We start from the raw sequence: 19,572 nt of genomic DNA on the forward strand, positions 1-19,572 counted from the left end.
GGGGTATATCGGAATGCACTGGGATGACATCCGAGTGCAGCTCAATGTTTCACTGCCATCATTGTTCTCTAATGCCGAATCGGCATGAGAAAATAATCACAGATGTGAGCTGCCCCATAGTATAACATTGGTCCAAGTGCTATGCAATATTTTATCACATAGCACTCGGCTGTGTTATACGCTTGCGTGACCCAGGCCTAAGTGGGAATCTGGCTGCATTATTGCTGTTGCATTATAGAGAAAACATACTTTGAAAAACTCTTCAGGGACTCAGTGCCTCAGATGACTAGTCCGAGGCAGGTCTCGCTGACTGCTTCTTCCGGACAATTGGTGCGTGAATTGGGAAGGCAGCATAAACCTCAGGTCATGTTCCCTTTTAAGAATTTACTTGTTATCCACTTGTTGCCTGAAAATAGGCAACAAAACCTGTTTTAACCCTGTTATACCCATAATTTTGTACATAAATACAGCTATGGAAATAAGTTTTATTATAATGATTATTTTCACAAATCAATCTTAGTACTGCATTGCCACAGAAATATCACAAATATCTAAGGTTTACCATGATTTCCATTTATATACTGTATATAAAAAATTAGCTTAATTTATGATTATCGCTAACTTCATTTGCTTTTTTTGTTTGATAAAGACTTAAACAGCTGGTCTTTTGAATAATTTATAGGTATTGTCAAATTAGTGCATGCAGCCAACTCTTTGCAAAAGTACTAAAATGTTCGAACTAATTCGCTATTATGGTCAAAAAAATGTGGAAAATGATTCCTAAATGAACTTTGTAGAAATCCAAATCCAGAGCCATTAGCCAAAAGAGCATTTGTAAGGTTAGACACTAATGTTGGATGAGAGTCTGACTTGTGGTCAATGTTTTTATTCATTCCAAAAGTACTTGATGAAGGCTGACATCAATGTATTATTGTGCAAAGAGTTGCAAAAACAAACTGTTGAATTAATGCATTAGGTTATGAGAAAAAATGTAGAAGATGACGGCGATAAAGGAAACAGATTAAGGCTGGTTTCACACGTCCGGATATTTCCGGTACCGGTGAAACCCGTACCGGAGACGTTCGTGTGTCCGTATGCACCTATGTGGCACACGTGTAACGAATCAGGAGCACATGTACCGGCTTTTGGGAATTAGCGCTGTTTCCAAGCGCCTGGTGCTGAACGCTGCCCTCATTGTTCCCTGCTGGCACTGCGATCAGTACTAGCAGGGGACCATGATGAGAGTAGTAGTCTGCTCCCGCAGTGTCCACCTGTAAAAATAAGAATAAAATAAAAAAAATCCATATATTCACGTGTCCTAAGTGTCCACTGCTGTAATCCATGAGACCGCTCAGCAGAGGAGCCAGGGAGACTCCTGACTCCTGCAGCGAGCTGGCCCTGGAGCTGCGATCAGCGTGCGGTGTCCTGTCACTCACTGAGGGCAGCCACTACATGAGCCACTGAGATCCATTCTGATATTTTAAGACTAGTCTAGACTAGGTTTACGCTATCTAGAAATTGCCCCGCTGTGCAAACGAGCCGAAAAAGTGAGTAAGGATCCAATTCATCAAGGTGATTATGCCTAATTTCTGGTGTAAAACACCTAATAAGTCACAATATTTTTTCACACTTCGGAAGTTGCACAAAAAATTGTGACTTGTTTTCACACCAGTCCAGGCAAGCAAAGGCAATATGGGCGGGTTGGGGAGTGGCTTCACCCACACATCAAATTTATGAAAAGGTACCCCTCTAGCGTAATTTACTCCAGAAATGTACTCTCGTTTCTGACTAAAGTACATTTCTGCTGAAGGCGCACTGCATTTGTAAGGTGTGCCTAATTCATTAAGTGGTGTGCGTCTCTTAATGAATTGGGCACATATTACTCCAGTGGCCCTGTTCCGTAACAATGGCGTGCACAATGCCAACTTTGAATCAGGGCCTTTATTGTATCTACAGTGCTATCATTTTTCAAAAAATTAGTCATCTAATATCAGATATTTAATATGAGTTTTCAGTAGAATTTTAGGTTAACATTTTTTCAACAACTATCTTTCCAATCCTCAAATGTTGACAATATGACAAAAGAAGGTTGTGCACATGAGAGAGCAGCAACAGCAATTTTGGTTGGTCATTTGGTTGTTTTGTACAACAAAATGCATTGCCTTGAAATTCCAAATGGTCCTATATTTTCTGATTGTTCTGATACATTTAACAGTTATTTTCTTTACTTTTACACAGCATTCCAACTTTTTTGGAATTAGGGTTGTAAAAATAAAAAGTAATAAGTAACTATAAAAATTTAACCAAAATGTTTTTTTTTTACCGTGTTTCATTCTGTAGACAAACAGATAAAAAATGGCAAAATTCTTAAAAGTTATTTTTTTTCTTAACAACTAGCGGTAATTTTCCTTAATTTCGACAAAGGAAAAACATTTGATTTTTGATATTTAGCTTTCATGATGAAAATGATGGGTATCCAGCCCTTTATTTTAAACCCTTTCAATTACTCTTCATGTTAATTGGGTTATATTTCAAAGACCGTTATCTTTCCTTCTTTACTATAGAATGACTAAGCCAACAGGTATGCTCACCTCTTTGCCGTTGCAGGGGAGCTTTTTGCCCACACCACTCTGCTCACTAAATCTCTGAAATTTCAGGATCCTGTTTGGGATTTCAAATTTACTATGTGTGCCGATGACATGCTCTTATCTCTTGTGTGCACACTGTGCCTTTTCGCTGCGTTTTTTCCGGAAGTGGGCCAAAATTGCTAGGGAATCCTTGTGCCAGCTAATGCAATGACAATCCTGAAGTGCTGTGCACATGATCAGGAATTTTCTTGTCAGGATTGTCATTGCGTTTAAATCTGCAGCATGTCAATTCTTTGTGCGTTTTTGCAGTGTTTTTCATCCATTGACTTCAATTGAGTAAGTTAAATTTGCAGCAAAAATGCAGGTATAAAAATATTTGCGTATTTGCTGCATATTTTTGCTGCGTATTTGACTGACTCAATTCAAGTCAATGAGTTAAAAACGCAGCAAAAATGCATAAAGAATTGACCGCGGGAGATCACTCTTCCCATCAGCCTATGGCTGCTCCCACTGATAATACCGAGAGCAGGCGCGGTTGAGAGGAGAAGTAGTCTCTTCAGCTGGCGTCTGTGCTCAGTGTAAAAAAAAAAGTTAAAATAAATCGATATTAAAATAAAAAACACTTTGTACTCACCTACCACTGTAATCCCAATGTCCCACGGCGATCGGTCACCCTGCAGCACCCTATACACTGAAAGGAGTGTGATCGCTCCCAGCAGTGTATAGCGCTAAGCTGCCAGGAGTCAGGTCACTGGAGTTCAATCAGCTGACGAGCTCCGGTGACCTCACTTCCTGCACAGATGCTGCTTGAGAATTTTCTCACGCTGCACTGGTGCAGTAAGTGAGGTCATCGGAGCTGATTATCAGCTGATTGAACTAAAGTGACCTCACTCCCGGCAGCTCAGCGCTATAGACTGAAAGAAGCGATTACACTCCTGGCCCCTTCCCTGGCTAGTAATATCAGCCCCAGTGGTCGGCTTTCCCTCTGCTAGTTATGAAAATGACACGGGAGCCCACACCATTTTTTTAATTTAATTCTTCATTTTCTTTCATTTATAAGAAATCCCATGCCCATTGTACTTGTTTTAAACTCACCCCCAGCATGTCAACTTCTGTAGCACAGATGCTAGTCTCCGCTGCAGATTTTGACCGATTGAAATGTCATTACATGCAGTGGATCTGCATGTACTGACAAAACAAATGCGACATTAGAACGCAGCGTTTTGGACACAGAAAAATACACTGTGTCCAAAGCGCTGCTGGTTGCTGATCATGGGGAAGTAGTGGCTAACCAAACAGCTGTGAGCTGTTATTAATAGCTAGGGAACATGTTGGCCTAATGGCTCCTTCCTAGGCTAGAAAAGGCACTTTATAGTTTAATGGGATTAAGGTTTATGGGATTAGGTGTCGCTGACTCCAAGCCCTTTGTTTAACGATGAAGAGGTGTCAACCAGACACCCTCATTACTAGACCTTTAAGTAAAGAGTTAAATAAACACACACAGAGAATAAAACACTTTTTTTGAAATACAACAGACACATTGTTTAATCATTTAAATTAACCAATATACTCACCCCAGGTCTGACGGTAATTCAAGGGTTAAAGCGATGTCCCACGTTTCTTTTTTCAAATATCTTTATTTAGATCCAAAAAGCATTCATTGCTGTACAAAAACGCATGCAAAAAACACATGCAAAAACGCACGTTTTTGCTGCCAAGAGGTGCAGAAATTTCTGCAGTCAAATACTGAACGTGCGCACATATCCTTAGAAACCTGCAGATCTCCCTTCCAAATATTTGTTATATTTTTGACAAACCCAAGCAAGCTTAAAATTGACCTATCAGCCCTTCTAAGTTAAAAGCCATGGACTTAAATATTCTCAGTTAGGCTGGAGACACACTAGCGAATTTAAAATCTTAGAGAGTGTTCTGCGATTTTGTTTCAGATTTTTCTGCGATTGCAATGCGATTCTGCGTTGGTTTTTTTCCTACTCTCAGTGTATGTGATGCTATTTCCATCCGTCGTGGGATTGTGATGCAATTTCCTGGGACAGTGAAGAATGTTACTACAAAATCGCATGGCATTCAGATTACTCGAGTGCCGTCCGATTTAAAATCGCATCCATTGATTTTTACCGCTGAATGCGATCCGATTTGAGATTACAATCACAGCATGCTACGATTTTTTTCCAGACCGATTGCAATCCGATCCGAGCTGGATAAAAAAACCACAGATGAACACATAATCATAGAATAACATTGGTCCAAATGCAATCCGATTTTTTATCTGATTGTATTCGTCCGATTTCATCGCAAGTGGGAGCGAGCCCTTATCTAGCATGTCTGATTTCACTGAAATCTGGCTTTAAATGGAAATCCTGCAGGATCACAAGCCGTGTTCTGAGATTGCTATTCGTAAGGATCGTACATTTCTCTATATACATATGAAATTATCCCAAATTACAGTATTCTTTGGAATAAAAAAACATCAGAAGAATTGTTTTGATATCATATATTGTTTGGACAGCTATCGTGGTCCTTTGATATATCAAAAGCTTTTACACCTTTTATGATCCTTACAGGTCATTAGGAGAGCATTGTTACATATTCAGGGAAACATTGATAAATTTACTTGGACTGCACCTCCGAGCCCGTAGACAATCCCTATACTGATAACATTAGACCTGAAGCTTTATTTTAAAAAAAAATATAGCATTCAGGAAATTCTTCACAAAACATTACGATTTTTTGTAACCATGTTAAACTCCCCATACAGAGTGAAACATTTCAGACTGTATCAGTCAAAGCCTTGAGTAAAGACTGTCCAGTCCAAAGCATGTTGGTCAAGTTCCATATGTTTATTTTAACATGGTTGGAATAAACCTGAATTTATATGAAGACCTACCTGAATGCAAGACAGTTTGATTTTCTGGTTGTTGCTGATGCCCTGTCTCGGGGCTTCAATGCTTCAGCAGTGGTGAGCTAACAAAAGTGGTTGCCCTTTCTTTGCAATTATGTTACCTGCATAGGTATAATTTAGAACTAAAGTCAGAGTCTCCATCGTTCCAATTCTTTTTTAATAATCCTGACTTTCTCCCTGTCCAACTTACCACAGATTTTAGCTGATGGGTAGGCCAAAACCTTGCTACATTCTTTGCCCTATCCTGGGCAGATTAAGTAAGTTCCTTTGAGAAGCTTAGAAATAGGTTTTGAATTACTTGAAGGGAATTATAAAGGATGATATAGATCCACCCATATTTATACTCCTTTCCCATGTCTTTATCCAGAGCATTATCCTCATCATTTCAAGACTTGGGTTGCTTCCAAGATCTCTCAGTGGAACGAATTAGGCCCCGTTACAGATGTTATTTCTTAGCACCAATGATGGGATAATTAATGTACATACTCCTAGACATAACCTGCAACCTTTTGTGCAGGTGGTATTTCTCCAGTTAAAATAGACATTTTCTTATCCATTTTTGAGGATATGTAGATGTCGGCACAAAGACCCACATTTGATGAGCTTGTCCTGCTGCAAGAACATATTGGAGTGAAGTGATTGATTTTGGCCAGTTCAAACCTCTGGCTCAGCCCAACTACAGGACCACTTTATTTAACTCTTCTATACCTGGTGTTCCTAAACAATAATCTGATCTAATTACCCATTTTTTATCTGCAACCAACTGGAGTATCACATTAAACTGGAAATCCCAAATCCTTCTCAATTACAGAAATTAAAAAATAATTGGAATTTTTAATGTATAGTTGCCCTACTAGAAGATAAATAACCTCAGTACGAGACCATTTGATCCCAATAGCAAAGCACCCTCGCATGATATTACAGAACATTGCTGGGAGCATTCCCGACATGTAGGCTCCTTATTCGCTTTACATTACTTTTTGTACACCATCCATCATGAACTACACTCAGGTATATTTTTCTCATTATATTATCTGTGGTACTCATAGAATGATATACCTTTTCTTCTTTCCCCTCTTTCCTTTCTGACTTCCCTGACATCCTTGTAAACGCTAACCATTTAGAGATTGCTTACCCAAATACATTTTGGGTATGAGGAAAAAATAGCAAAACAATCCTTAAGGCCATTTTTAGACATATTATTAAGGGGTTAAGCAAGTTATGGTGGATAACTATAATAATTCCTGAAACATGTACACAGGTTGATTTCGGATAGTCATGGAATATCGTATTTGCAAGCGGCTTATTTTAAACACTACCAAAAAAAGTGTTTTATAGCATAAAACAGCATATTTAGAGTCTGCAGAAGTGATTATTTGTACTTACATGGTAACTGCCTCAAGCTGTCACTTGCAATGTATAAGCCAAGCTTGCAACAAAGCTGATGGTTTGGGCAGAAGCGCCATTCTCTGTGTAGATGATTTTCATGTTAAAATGCAGAGATGTAAAATACATAATGCAAACCTAGGGCGACAACGCTAAAACCTTTACTATAAATATTTCTGTACTGGATGCTAACAGGAAGAATATTCAACCCATCTTTTTTAAGAGTCTGTCACCAAATGACTTCAGGCGAGCAGACGCTTTACATGGGTGATGACTAAAACATTAAGAAGTTTTATTTTCTGACAGCTGGTACAAAAGGAGCGAGGCATCACAGAAAGACAAACTTTCATACAAACAGTTTTCCTATGACAGTACAGATTCTTCAAACGTGTTGCAGTAATTATACAGAGATTTACAAGTATATAGACATTGCAAATTACATATATCTTACTTTATTCTGGCAGATAAAATAAATGTGGTATTTTATCCATAGAGAGATATTTTAGTTATACATGGCCTAAATTATGACTTTCAGACATGAAAAACATACATTTAGAGAGGAATATTTTGAAACTTTTGCATTCTGATGGGAAATAAACTAGGACTGGCATGGCAGACTCCATACCGGCAATCGGGTTCTGTTCACATCTGCATTGTAGATATTGGAAACTGTGCGGCTAGACCAGATCTGTCATACTGTGGATCCTAACAACACCTGAAGAATCTGATTGGTTTGGAAGATTTTACTTCTGTATTTTTGTGTGATTCACCAAAGGTATTTGAATCCAAATTAAAGAGGCATTTGTTTCTTCATTTAAGATGATAAAAAATCCTATCATAGCAAATGTCCTGTGGTGAGAATGGGAATAACAACACTCAAATGCGATAATAGAAAAAAAATACATTACTTCGTTATATAAATGTAATATTTACTTGTATTGTATAGTGAGTAATAAGGTGGAGTGTGTATATTTTTTTTTAGCAAAGTGATTAATTTATTGCTTTTGAACATTACAGGGAGACACATCCTATGTCAAGGATCGTTGGTGTGTTTTTGATGGATTCATGGTGTTTTGTCTATGGGTATCCTTAGTGCTACAGGTAAATTTAAAGATCACAATTTTAGCTTGTTCAGAATATAAGAAGTCAAATATTTTTTCTTTAAGACACCATAGACACCTTTTTAGGCCTAGGATATTGTCCATCTTTATCAGAACACACAGTACATAACCAAATGCTACATGGTGCCTTTGTACAGCACCATATTACAGAGTTAGCATGGCAATTAATAGACCATGAGCAATGTATATGGGTGCCATATTATGTGCTTGCACAACCCAGAATGGAGTCATAATATGGTCATGTATGACTCTGGTATGAGGCCTGTTCAATGGTAATAGAGATGGTCTGAGTTGTATTGTGAAACTTCTGGGCCCTGGTAACAATTTATATAATATACCGCGCACAACTACTGTGTATTCACCTGGCAACATTTTGCATGAATGTGCAACTACCTGCTTTAATGTTAGAGTAGTATCACTTAAATTTAAAGCACCATGCGATCATAGGTGATCCACAGATTATCGCAGGAACAACATGGCAAAGTAACATCTTTCTATAGCATAATTCCATAGTTACCAAGAAAGAAAAAAAAAATCTCATATAATTAACATACTCCAGGCACCTCAGAATCGTTACGCCATCCAAAAAGTAGCTTAATTTAAAAATATAGCAAGTGTGAGCGCTTGAGGTCGGAAAACATATATATATACAGTACAGACCAAAAGCTTGGACACACCTCATTTAAAGATTTTTCTGTATTTTCATGACTATGAAAATTTTACATTCACACTGAAGGTATCAAAACTTTGGATTAACACATGTGGAATTATATACTTAACAAAAAAGTGTGAAACAACTGAAAATTTGTCTTATATTCTAGGTTCTTCAAAGTAGCCACCTTTTGCTTTGATGACTGATTTGCACACTCTTGGCATTCTCTTGATGAGCTTCAAGAGGTAGTCACCGGAAATGGTTTTCACTTCACAGATGTGCCCTGTCAGGTTTAATAAGTGGGATTTCTTGCCTTATAAATGGGGTTGGGACCATTAGTTGTGTTGTGCAGAAGTCAGGTGGATACACAGCTGATAGTCCTACTGAATAGACTGTTAGAATTTGTATTAATGCAAGAAAAAAGCAACTAAGTAAAGAAAAACGAGTGGCCATCATTACTTTAAGAAATGAAAGTCAGTCAGTCTGAAAAATTGGGAAAACTTTGAAAGTGTCCCTAAGTGCAGTTGCAAAAACCATCAAGCGCTACAAAGAAACTGGCTCACATGAGGATTGCCCCAGGAAAGGAAGACCATGAGTCACCTCTGCTTCTGAGGATAAGTTTATCCGAGTCACCAGCCTCAGAAATCGCAGGTTAACAGCAGCTCAGATTAGAAACCAGGTCAATGCCACACAGAGTTCTAGCAGCAGACACATCTCTACAACAACTGTTAAGAGGAGACTTTGTGCAGCAGGCCTTCATGGTAAAATAGCTGCTAGAAAACCACTGCTAAGGACAGGCAACAAGCAGAAGAGACTTGTTTGGGCTAAAGAACACAAGGAATGGACATTAGACCAGTGGAAATCTGTACTTTGGTCTGATGAGTCCAAATTTGAGATTTTTGGTTTCAACCACCGTGTCTTTGTGCGAAGCAGAAAAGTTGAACGGATGGACTCTACATGCCTGGTTCCCACCGTGAAGCATGGAGAAGGAGGTGTGATGGTGTGGGGGTGCTTTGCTGGTGACACTGTTGGGGATTTATTCAAAATTGAAGGCATACTGAACCAGCATGGCTACCACAGCATCTTGCAGCGGCATGCTATTCCATCCGGTTTGCGTTTAGTTGGACCATCATTTATTTTTCAACAGGACAATGACCCCAAACACACCTCCTGGCTTTGTAAGGGCTATTTGATCAAGAAGGAGAGTGATGGGGTGCTACGCCAGATGACCTGGCCTCCACAGTCACCAGACCTGAACCCAGTCGAGATGGTTTAGGGTGAGCTGGAACGCAGAGTGAAGGCAAAAGGGCCAACAAGTGCTAAGCATCTCTGGAAACTCCTTCATGATTGTTGGAAGACCATTTCCGGTGACTACCTCTTGAAGCTCATCAAGAGAATGCCAAGAGTGTGAAAAGCAGTCATCAAAGCAAAAGGTGGCTACTTTGAAGAACCTAGAATATAAGACATATTTTCAGTTGTTTCACACTTTTTTGTTAAGTATATAATTCCACATGTGTTAATTCATAGTTTTGATGCCTTCAGTGTGAATGTACAATTTTCATAGTCATGAAAATACAGAAAAATCTTTAAATGAGAAGGTGTGTCCAGACTTTTGGTCTGTACTGTACATATAATCTATATTGTGGTAGATCAGCTCACTCGGCTGCACACGAAGGTAGGTTCAGGAATGGTTTCTCTTTAAGTTTCTTGTTGGTTTATTAAAAGATGACATAAATCAATATAAAGTTCATCAAATCAAGCATGGCCCTTCTGGCATAACGGCAAAACAAAAGAAAATGTACAGCATAGTCCATACGTCAGAGGGAATCTGGCCGCTCAGGGTTAGCAAAACACACGGTTCAGGTTAGCACAAAAACACAAGCTCCTCTCTCTGGAGCTAGCCTCTCCAGATACATTGAGCAACAAATGATTCAACAGGTTGGCTGTTTGTATCCCAGACCACACCCCGGGGTGGAGATATGGTGAACGACCTCCCGCACTATGGTTATTCACAAAAAACCAAGCCTTTTTAAAATGGCTGATTAACCCCTCTCAACACTTAGTGTGCTGGAGAAAACGTCAAGGTTTTAAATCACTGAAGCTAATAACCTCAGTGAAACATATCTCCCCTCCAGTACTTTGCCAGTGACTTTGTCACAATATATATATTTATAAGATTACATAGGGGACGGACACCACCAAGACATGGTCTACTGCACCTTGCTGTCCTGCTCCAGTAGGGGTATAAGGCCGAAGATGATGCACGGAAGAGCACACGGTGACCCTGTCTGCACCATTATACTCCATAGCCCCATTGCCGCATGCGCCCAAATCCCGTTTTGCAAGGGGTTTGGACGTAAACCCAGACAAGGCCACTAAACATAGGATAAAACGCAGTATGAAAGGGGCCCAACCATTTTAAAGATGGCAATTAATATTTATGCACTATGTCAAATGAAGAAGAGTTATAAAGATATTCTGTATTGTACTTTGTTAGAATTTGATGCACTTCATTTGGTAACTTGGGATTTTACCAATTTTTTAGTCTTAGCTATCCATTAACGCAACTACCAATACGATATCCTCATCTTTCCCGTGAGACGGTCGTCCCATAATTACATTTACAGTGAAATGAAGTCTCATTTTTATGTATCACTTAACTTTGTTTTGTCTTTTTCCGCAATCAGGTGTTTGAGATTGCAGAAGTAGTTGATCAGATGTCTCCATGGGGAATGTTACGGATTCCTCGTCCTTTGATAATGATTCGTGCTTTTCGCATTTATTTCCGATTTGAACTGCCAAGAAGTAGAATAACAAACATTTTAAAGTAAGTCATCTTCTAGTTTCTTTCTTATTGCTGCCATGGCAACTGTATATATTTAAAGATGCTGAATAATACTGTATTTATTTTAAAAAGCATGATTTATTTTGTATAATAAGTATATACACTTTGAAATTCGGATTATTCACAATCTCTTCATTTCTAAAACTATAATTTATTGAGAATTTAAATTATTCCGATTTTTTTTCACTGAGTTTTTAATATGTGTTATTTTAAATTGGCTTTTCTATAAATGTTTTTAAAGAGTCTATCAGACCCGACCCCCACCTGATCCTACAAAGGATGAGGCCACAGCAATAGTTAGGTGTCTTGACAGTATGTCACGGCACAACAAAATGTATGCACATACAGGGCAGAACAATCTCATTCTCTTGTATGGAGCAGTGCTGCAGTTCCCTGCGCAGCTGGGATTTAGTAGTGGCATTGTGCAAGAGAAATCCTGAAAGGAACTCGTCTTCATTTTTTTAGGATCAGTGGGGTCCCAAAATTCCCAGTATCGTATTATAACTCATGATACCAACACGCAATAACATTAGTAGATGGAATACTTTTTATTGCTAATTTCCAATAATCATTACCTGAGATTTTCAATTGATAGACTGAAAAAACATGTATTGTGCAGAAAAGAGGCTGTTGATTTTTTCAGTTCAGAGATATTGATCATTGTTTGGGTGCAGCCACACAGTTTTGTTTCTTAATTGTGGCCCAGGGTGAGGAATGTTGGTGGACTTTCTGCCACATGGCCAGCCTTACCATATTGGCCTCACCATGTCCATTGCAAAATGTACAAATGTGTTTAGGCATCGAAAGGGTGAATAAAATAAAGCAGCAGGGGGCTTAAGGGTGGATTCTTTCCTTGTATCTATGTACTCTCATTACTTATTCAATAATTTTTATTTCAGACTTATTGGAGCGATTAAAAAGCGCACATAGACTTTAATTAATTACAAATTTTAGTCATTATTAGAATAGTAATTGGGACAACATCTGTAGCAATAGCGCTACATGACAGGGCCATAAGCTTCAAGTTTCAACCTTCAATAAGATTCATTTTGGGGCCAGTTTTCAAGCACTACTCCAGCCTTTTTATTTTCATTTCACTGCTGGAATGGTGCTTTAAATGTAGTTCCCCTGCCCCCTGTCTGATACTCGCCTGCCGACATTTTCATCTGTTTTCACCGCCGCTACCGCCGGTCTCCGGTGAAAAGTGACCTGCCTGCAGCTCCAGTGTTTCATGAAGCTGCGCGGAGGTCACTTTTCAATACAAGTCTAGGAGGGCCTCGTTCTGGTTCTCATAGAATTGCATTGAGCTCTTGAGACGTAGATTCTGACTTCCGGCCAGTCAGAAGCTACTGTCACCAGATGGCGCGGTGGGACTACAGCAGTGCCGAAAAACGGGAAAGATGCGAAGGGTGAGAATATGAACCCGCAGGGGGCTTGCATTTAAAGCGCCACTACAGCGCTGAAAAAAAACTAAACAGCGGAGTGGTGCTTTAAATAGAGAAGGGAAGTTGTAAGGACAAGTTTAAAGCAATTCTGCTACTTTAAAATTGTGCAGTATACAGTTATATGAAAAAGTTTGGGCACCCCTATTAATCTTAAGCTTATTGTTTTATAAAAATTGGTGTTTTTGCAACAGCTATTTCAGTTTGATATATGTAATAACTGTTGGACACAGTAATGTTTCTGCCTTGAAATGAGGTTTATTGTACTAACAGAAAATGTGCAATCTGCATTCAAACAAAATTTGACAGGTGCATAAGTATGGGCACCTCACCAGAAAAGTGATATTAATATTTAGTAGATCCTCCTTTTGCAAAAATAACAGCCTCTAGTCGCTTCCTGTAGCTTTTAATGAGTTCCTGGATCCTGGATGAAGGTATTTTTGACCATTCCTCTTTACAAAACAATTCCAGTTCAGTTAAGTTTGATGGTCGCCGAGCATGGACAGCCCTCTTCAAATGATCCCACAGATGTTCAATGATATTCATGTCTGGGGACTGGGATGGCCATTCCAGAACATTGTAATTGTTCCTCTGCATGAATGCCTGAGTAGATTTGGAGTGGTGTTTTGGATCATTGTCTTGCTGAAAGATCCATCTCCTGCGTAACTTCAACTTTATCACTATTTCTTGAACATTATTGTCAAGAATCTGCTGATACTGATTGGAATCCATGCGTACCTCAACTTTAACAAGATTCCCGGTGCCGGCATTGGCCACACAGCCCCAAAGCATGATGGAACCTCCACCAAATTTTACTGTGGGTAGCAAGTGTTTTTCTTGGAATGCTGTGTTTTTTGCCGCCATGCATAACGCCTTTTTGTATGACCAAACAACTCAATCTTGGTTTCATCAGTCCACAGGACCTTCTTCCAAAAAGAAATTGGCTTCTCCAAATGTGCTTTTGCATACCTCAGCCGACTCTGTTTGTGGCGTGCTTGCAGAAACGGCTTCTTTCGCATCACTCTCCCATACAGCTTCTCCTTGTGCAAAGTGCGTTGTATAGTTGACCGATGCACAGTGACACCATCTGCAGCAAGTTGATGCTGCAGCTCTCTGGAGGTGGTCTGAGGATTGTCCTTGACTGATCTCACCATTCTTCTTCTCTGCCTTTCTGATGTTTTTCTTGGCCTGCCACTTCTGGCCTTAACAAGAATTGTCCCTGTGTTCTTCCATTTCCTTACTATGTTCCTCACAGTGGAAACTGACAGGTTAAATCTCTGAGACAGCTTTTTGTATCCTTCCCCCGAACAACTATGTTGAATAATCTTTGTTTTCAGATCATTTGACAGTTGTTTTGATGAGCCCATGATGCCACTCTTCAGAGGAGATTCAAACAGGAGAACAACTTGCAAGTGGCCACTTTAAGTAGCTTTTCTCATGATTGCATACACCTGGCTCTGAAGTTCAAAGCTCAATGAGGTTACAAAACAAAAAAAAGTGCTTTAGTAAGTCAGTAAAAAGTAGGTAGGAGCATTTAAAACAAGAAAATGATAAGGGTGCCCATACTTATGCACCTGTCAAGTTTTGTTTGAATGCAGATTGCACATTTTCTGTTAGTACAATAAACCTCATTTCAAGGCAGAAACATTACTGTGTCCAACAGTTATTACATATATCAAACTGAAATAGCTGTTGCAAAAACACCAATTTTTATAAAACATTAAGCTTAAGATTAATAGGGGTGCCCAAACTTTTTCATATAACTGTATATAAATATATGTGTTACTGTTGGCAACTTTGATATTTATTAGCAAATCAGGTAATGACATACCTATGCCTAATGGAGAAATATTGATAAGTTTGGGTTGGGTTTTTTCATTTTAGTTGCTTTACATGAGAATTAATATTTTTCCCTTCTCACACCTCAAAAAAATGCATGTGCAACCAAGTCACAAAAAGGAAGTATTACTATAAAATACCATCTATTAGATTCTTTTGTACCGAACTAAAGGAGCCACTCTTCTTTATTGGCTGAGCACATCAGTTGACAATTACAATTTATTGCAATACAGTACATAAAATATCTCCTAATATAGCTGTTGTTAAAAAACTGGTAAATACACAATGAAACAAATACAGCATAAATATAATGTAATCTCAATCCGGTCCAAGAAAAAATATTAAACAAATTCTAAAATTATTTATTTATTTTACTCGCATATATAGCGCCATTAATTCCACAGCGCTTTACAGACATTATCAGCACTATCCACATTGGGGCTCACAATCTAAATTCCCTATCAGTATGTCTTTAGAGTGTGGGAGGAAATCTATGCAAACATACAAACTCCTTGCAGTTGTTGTCCTTAACCACTTCGCGCCAGAGCCTGTTTTTGCCTTCGTGACCGGGCCAATTTTTTCAATTCTGACCACTGTCACTTTATGAGGTAATTACTCTGGAACGCTTCAACGGATCCCCCTGATTCTGAGATTGTTTTTTTGTGACATATTGTACTTCATGATAGTGGTAAAATTTCTTTGATATCACTTGCGTTTGATTGTGAAAAAATCGGAAATTTGGCGAAAATTTTGAAAATTTTGCAATTTTCAAACTTTGAATTTTCATGCCCTTAAATCAGAGAGATATATCACACAAAATAGTTAATAAATAACATTGCCCACATGTCTACTTCACATCAGCACAATTTTGGAACCAAAATTTTTTTTTATTAGGAAGCTATAAGGGTTAAAAGTTGACCAGCGATTTCTCATTTTTACAACAAAATTTACAAAAACATTTTTTTTAGGGACCACATCTTATTTGAAGTGACTTTGAGGAGCCTTTATGACAGAAAATACCCAAAAGTGATACCATTCTAAAAACTGCACCCCTCAAGGTGCTCAAAAACACATTCAAGAAGTTTATTAACCCTTCAGGTGCTTCACAGGAATTTTTGGAATGTGGAAGAAAACAATGAACATTTAACTTTTTTTCACAAAACTGCTACTTTAACCTCAAATTTTTAATTTTCACAAGGGCAGCCAGAAAAAATGGACCCCAAAATGTGTTGTGTAATTTCTCCTGAGCACGCTGATACCCCATATGTGGTGCAAAGCCACTGTTTGGGTGCACGGCATGGCTTGGAAGGTAAGGAGCGCCATTTGACTTTTGGAATGGAAATTTGACTGGAATGGATAGCGGACGCCATGTTGCATTTGGAGAGCCCCAGAGGTGTCTAAACAGAGGAAACCCCCAACAAGTGACCCCATTTTGGAAACTAGACCCCTCAAGGAACTTATCTAGATGTGTGGTGAGCACCTTGAACCCCCAGGGGCTTCACAGAATTTTATAATGTTGAAGTGTGAAAATAAAAAAACACATTTTTAACACAAAACTGCTACTTTAGCCTCAAATTTTTAAGTTTCACAAGGGCAGCCAGAAAAAATGGACCCCAAAATGTGTTGTGCAATTTCTCCTGAGCACGCTGATACCCCATATGTGGTGCAAAGCCACTGTTTGGGCGCACGGCATGGCTTGGAAGGTAAGGAGCGCCATTTGACTTTTGGAATGGAAATTTGACTGGAATGGATAGCGGACGCCATGTTGCATTTGGAGAGCCCCTGAGGTGCCTAAACAGATGAAACCCACAACAAGTGACCGAATTTTACAATCTACTCCTCTGTATAAATTAATCTAGTGGTGGGAAAATAAGTAGATAGGTAAATGGTCACTAAACCCATAGATGAATTCCCACAGAGGTGTCATTTCTATAATGGGGTCACTTCAGGGGGGATTATGCTGTTCTGGCACTTTTCAGAGTACCAGAGCTAAAGAATCCCCCCTGAAGTGACCCCATTTTGGAAATGAAACCCCTCTGGGAATTCATCTATGGGTTTAGTGACCATTTTAACTCAATGGATGATTTCCAGAAACAAGCACGCAATGGAAGGTTTAGATTCTGGAGAACCCCCCCTGGAAATTAAGTGAGCTCTACTCGAATGTGTCATTCACTAAATGAAGCAAATGTTTGAATGACAAATTGGGATACATTTTTACAGTTTAAAAACGTGGTTCTGTGTGGAAGATTTTAAAGCAGTCAGTGACGCATAAGGCTGGCAATGATGGGCATTGTGGGCAATAGTAGCGGGTATCACGCCTCATTCCTCTCTTAGTACATACACGACATCTTTTCTGGGGGTTCCTTCTTGTTTCCGTTGCTGGAATAAGTGCAATAAAATGTCGCTCAGTGAGTCTTTTCACATCCTCAGATTCTAATGGATGAGCGGGGCTAACACTTTGAAAGACAAGATTTTCAATTACCTTTTCTTGATAATCAAGAAAAGGATCTGAATTTCCTGCTTTTTTGTACAACACAAAAGAATTGTATGTGGCCACCTGAAACAAATAAATAACCAACTTTTTATACCAGGTATAGGACTTTCTTGATACCTGGTATGGCTGTAGAACCTGGTCTGCAAGGTCCACACCCCCCATGTGTTTGTTGTAGTCAATGACTGACACAGGTTTTTGCTTCGGAGTGGTGGATCCTAGTTCTACAGTGGCCCTTGTGGCATCTGTGTGGATCGAGCTGAGGACAAAAATATCCCTCTTATCCCTATATTTCAGGGCAAGCAGCTCTCCGTTGCGTACAGCCCCTGACTGCCCCTTTTGAAACTTTTGGTTGACCAATGGTTGTGGAAACCCCTGACGGTTTTTACGGATGGTCCCACAAGCCCCGATGTTGTGTTCAACCAGACTTTTAAATAGGGGTATGCTGGTGTAATAATTGTCCACATATAGATTGTAGCCTTTTTGAAAAAATGGACTTATCAGCTCCCAAACAATTTTTCCAGATGTCCCCAGATAAGTAGGGCATCCTGGTGGGTTTAGTTGGCTATCTTTCCCCTCATATATGCGAAAAGCGGTTGTGTATCCGGTTGAACTTTCGCACATTTTATAGAGCTTTATTCCAAACCTTGCCCTTTTAGATGGGATAAATTGCTTGAGGTGCAGTCTTCCTTTGAATTTTACAAGGGACTCGTCTATAGAAATATTTTGTGTTGGGGTGTAGAGGCTTAAGAATTTTTCTGACAAATTTTCAATGATGGGTCTAATTTTATATAACCTGTCATGTTCTGGGGCATTTCTGGGCAGGCATTGACTATTGTCGTTAAAATGCCAAAACCGCATGAGCATTTCATAACGGGTCCTAGGCAGAATGACTGAAAACATAGGGGTGGCTTGAACAGGGTGGTTGGACCAGTAGGATCGAATGCTCGATTTTTTAACAAGCCCCATGGCAAATGTAAGTCCTAAAAATTTTTTTATTTCCGGGACATTAGTTGGTGTCCATAAATTTGCCCTAGCATAGTAAGATCGGGGATTCTGGCTTATGAATTGGGACGCGTATAAATTTGTTTGCACGACAATATGCTCTAGCAAGCTGTCTGTAAAAAACAAATTAAAAAAATGAATTGGTCCAAAATCTTCCACCTCCACATTTATACCAGGAATGGCGTTGAAATCAGGGCTGAATGGAGCAGCCGAATCTGAAGCCTCCCATCTGGGAAATGCTAGATCATGTGGCAACGCCCCTTGTACACTGGCGTGCGCCAATTCACTAGTAGCAGGGACAGCGCTTGTACTGGGCAGTGTTCCCTGATTTGGAGACGTTTCTCCAGTAGCGCTATTTGCCCCTATTGCTGTACTGGTCCTTGGGCTTGAGGATGGAACAGAATCACTGCTCATTTCTGGGCTCTCAGTGTCGCCGCTACTAAAGCCCTCAAAATCCACATCTCCATCTGAGATTGCGCTGTCATCAGTGTCAGAACACAGCAGGGCATACACCTCCTCTGCGGTATAAGTCTGACGGGCCATTTTATTTTTATATTTTTTGACTGGACTGAACGGACCAGACTGAAAGGACGGGACCGGACTGGACTGACCGGACTGATCTGACAGGACTGACTGACTGATGTGACAGGACTGACTGACTGATCTGACAGGACTGACTTACTGACAGATCTGACAGGACTGACTGACTGACAGATCTGACTGACTGACAGATCTGACAGGACTGACTGACTGACAGATCTGACAGGACTGACAGATCTGACAGGACTGACTGACTGACAGATCTGACAGGACTGACTGACTGACAGATCTGACAGGACTGACTGACTGACAGATCTGACAGGACTGACTGACTGACAGATCTGACAGGACTAACTGACTGACAGATCTGACAGGACTGACTGATTGACAGATCTGACAGGACTGACTGACAGATCTGACAGGACTGACTGACTGACAGATCTGACAGGACTGACAGGACTGACTGACAGATCTGACAGGACGGACTGACTGACTGACAGATCTGACAGGACTGACAGATCTGACTGACAGATCTGACAGGACTGACAGATCTGACTGGACTGATCTGACAGGACTGACTGACTGACAGATCTGACTGGACTGATCTGACAGGACTGACTGATCTGACAGACTCACTAACCCAACTCTTACTTTCTTTTTTATTTTTTATTTTTTTTTACTTTCACAGTGGCAAGGCTGACAGCTCTTGTCACACTGTTTCTCCTCTGCTCTCTCACTGAGAT

General features: G+C 39.7%; 1 protein-coding gene across 3 annotated transcripts in view; it reads left to right on the forward strand.

Moving 5' to 3' along the window:
• NALCN (sodium leak channel, non-selective) overlaps positions 1 to 19,572 on the forward strand; it is an 850,352-nt gene that overhangs the window by 171,340 nt on the left and 659,440 nt on the right. For all 3 annotated transcript variants that reach the window (XM_073664203.1, XM_073664204.1, XM_073664206.1), the window contains 2 exons: positions 7,912 to 7,995; positions 11,355 to 11,494. In XM_073664203.1, coding sequence (XP_073520304.1) covers positions 7,912 to 7,995; positions 11,355 to 11,494 — 224 coding nt within the window. The remainder of the gene's footprint in view (positions 1 to 7,911; positions 7,996 to 11,354; positions 11,495 to 19,572) is intronic.

The sequence above is a fragment of the Phyllobates terribilis genome, unplaced genomic scaffold (genome assembly GCF_046119375.1).
Source record: "Phyllobates terribilis strain yellow unplaced genomic scaffold, ASM4611937v1 Scaffold_2__4_contigs__length_985480577, whole genome shotgun sequence".
Taxonomy (NCBI): Eukaryota; Metazoa; Chordata; class Amphibia; order Anura; family Dendrobatidae; genus Phyllobates; species Phyllobates terribilis.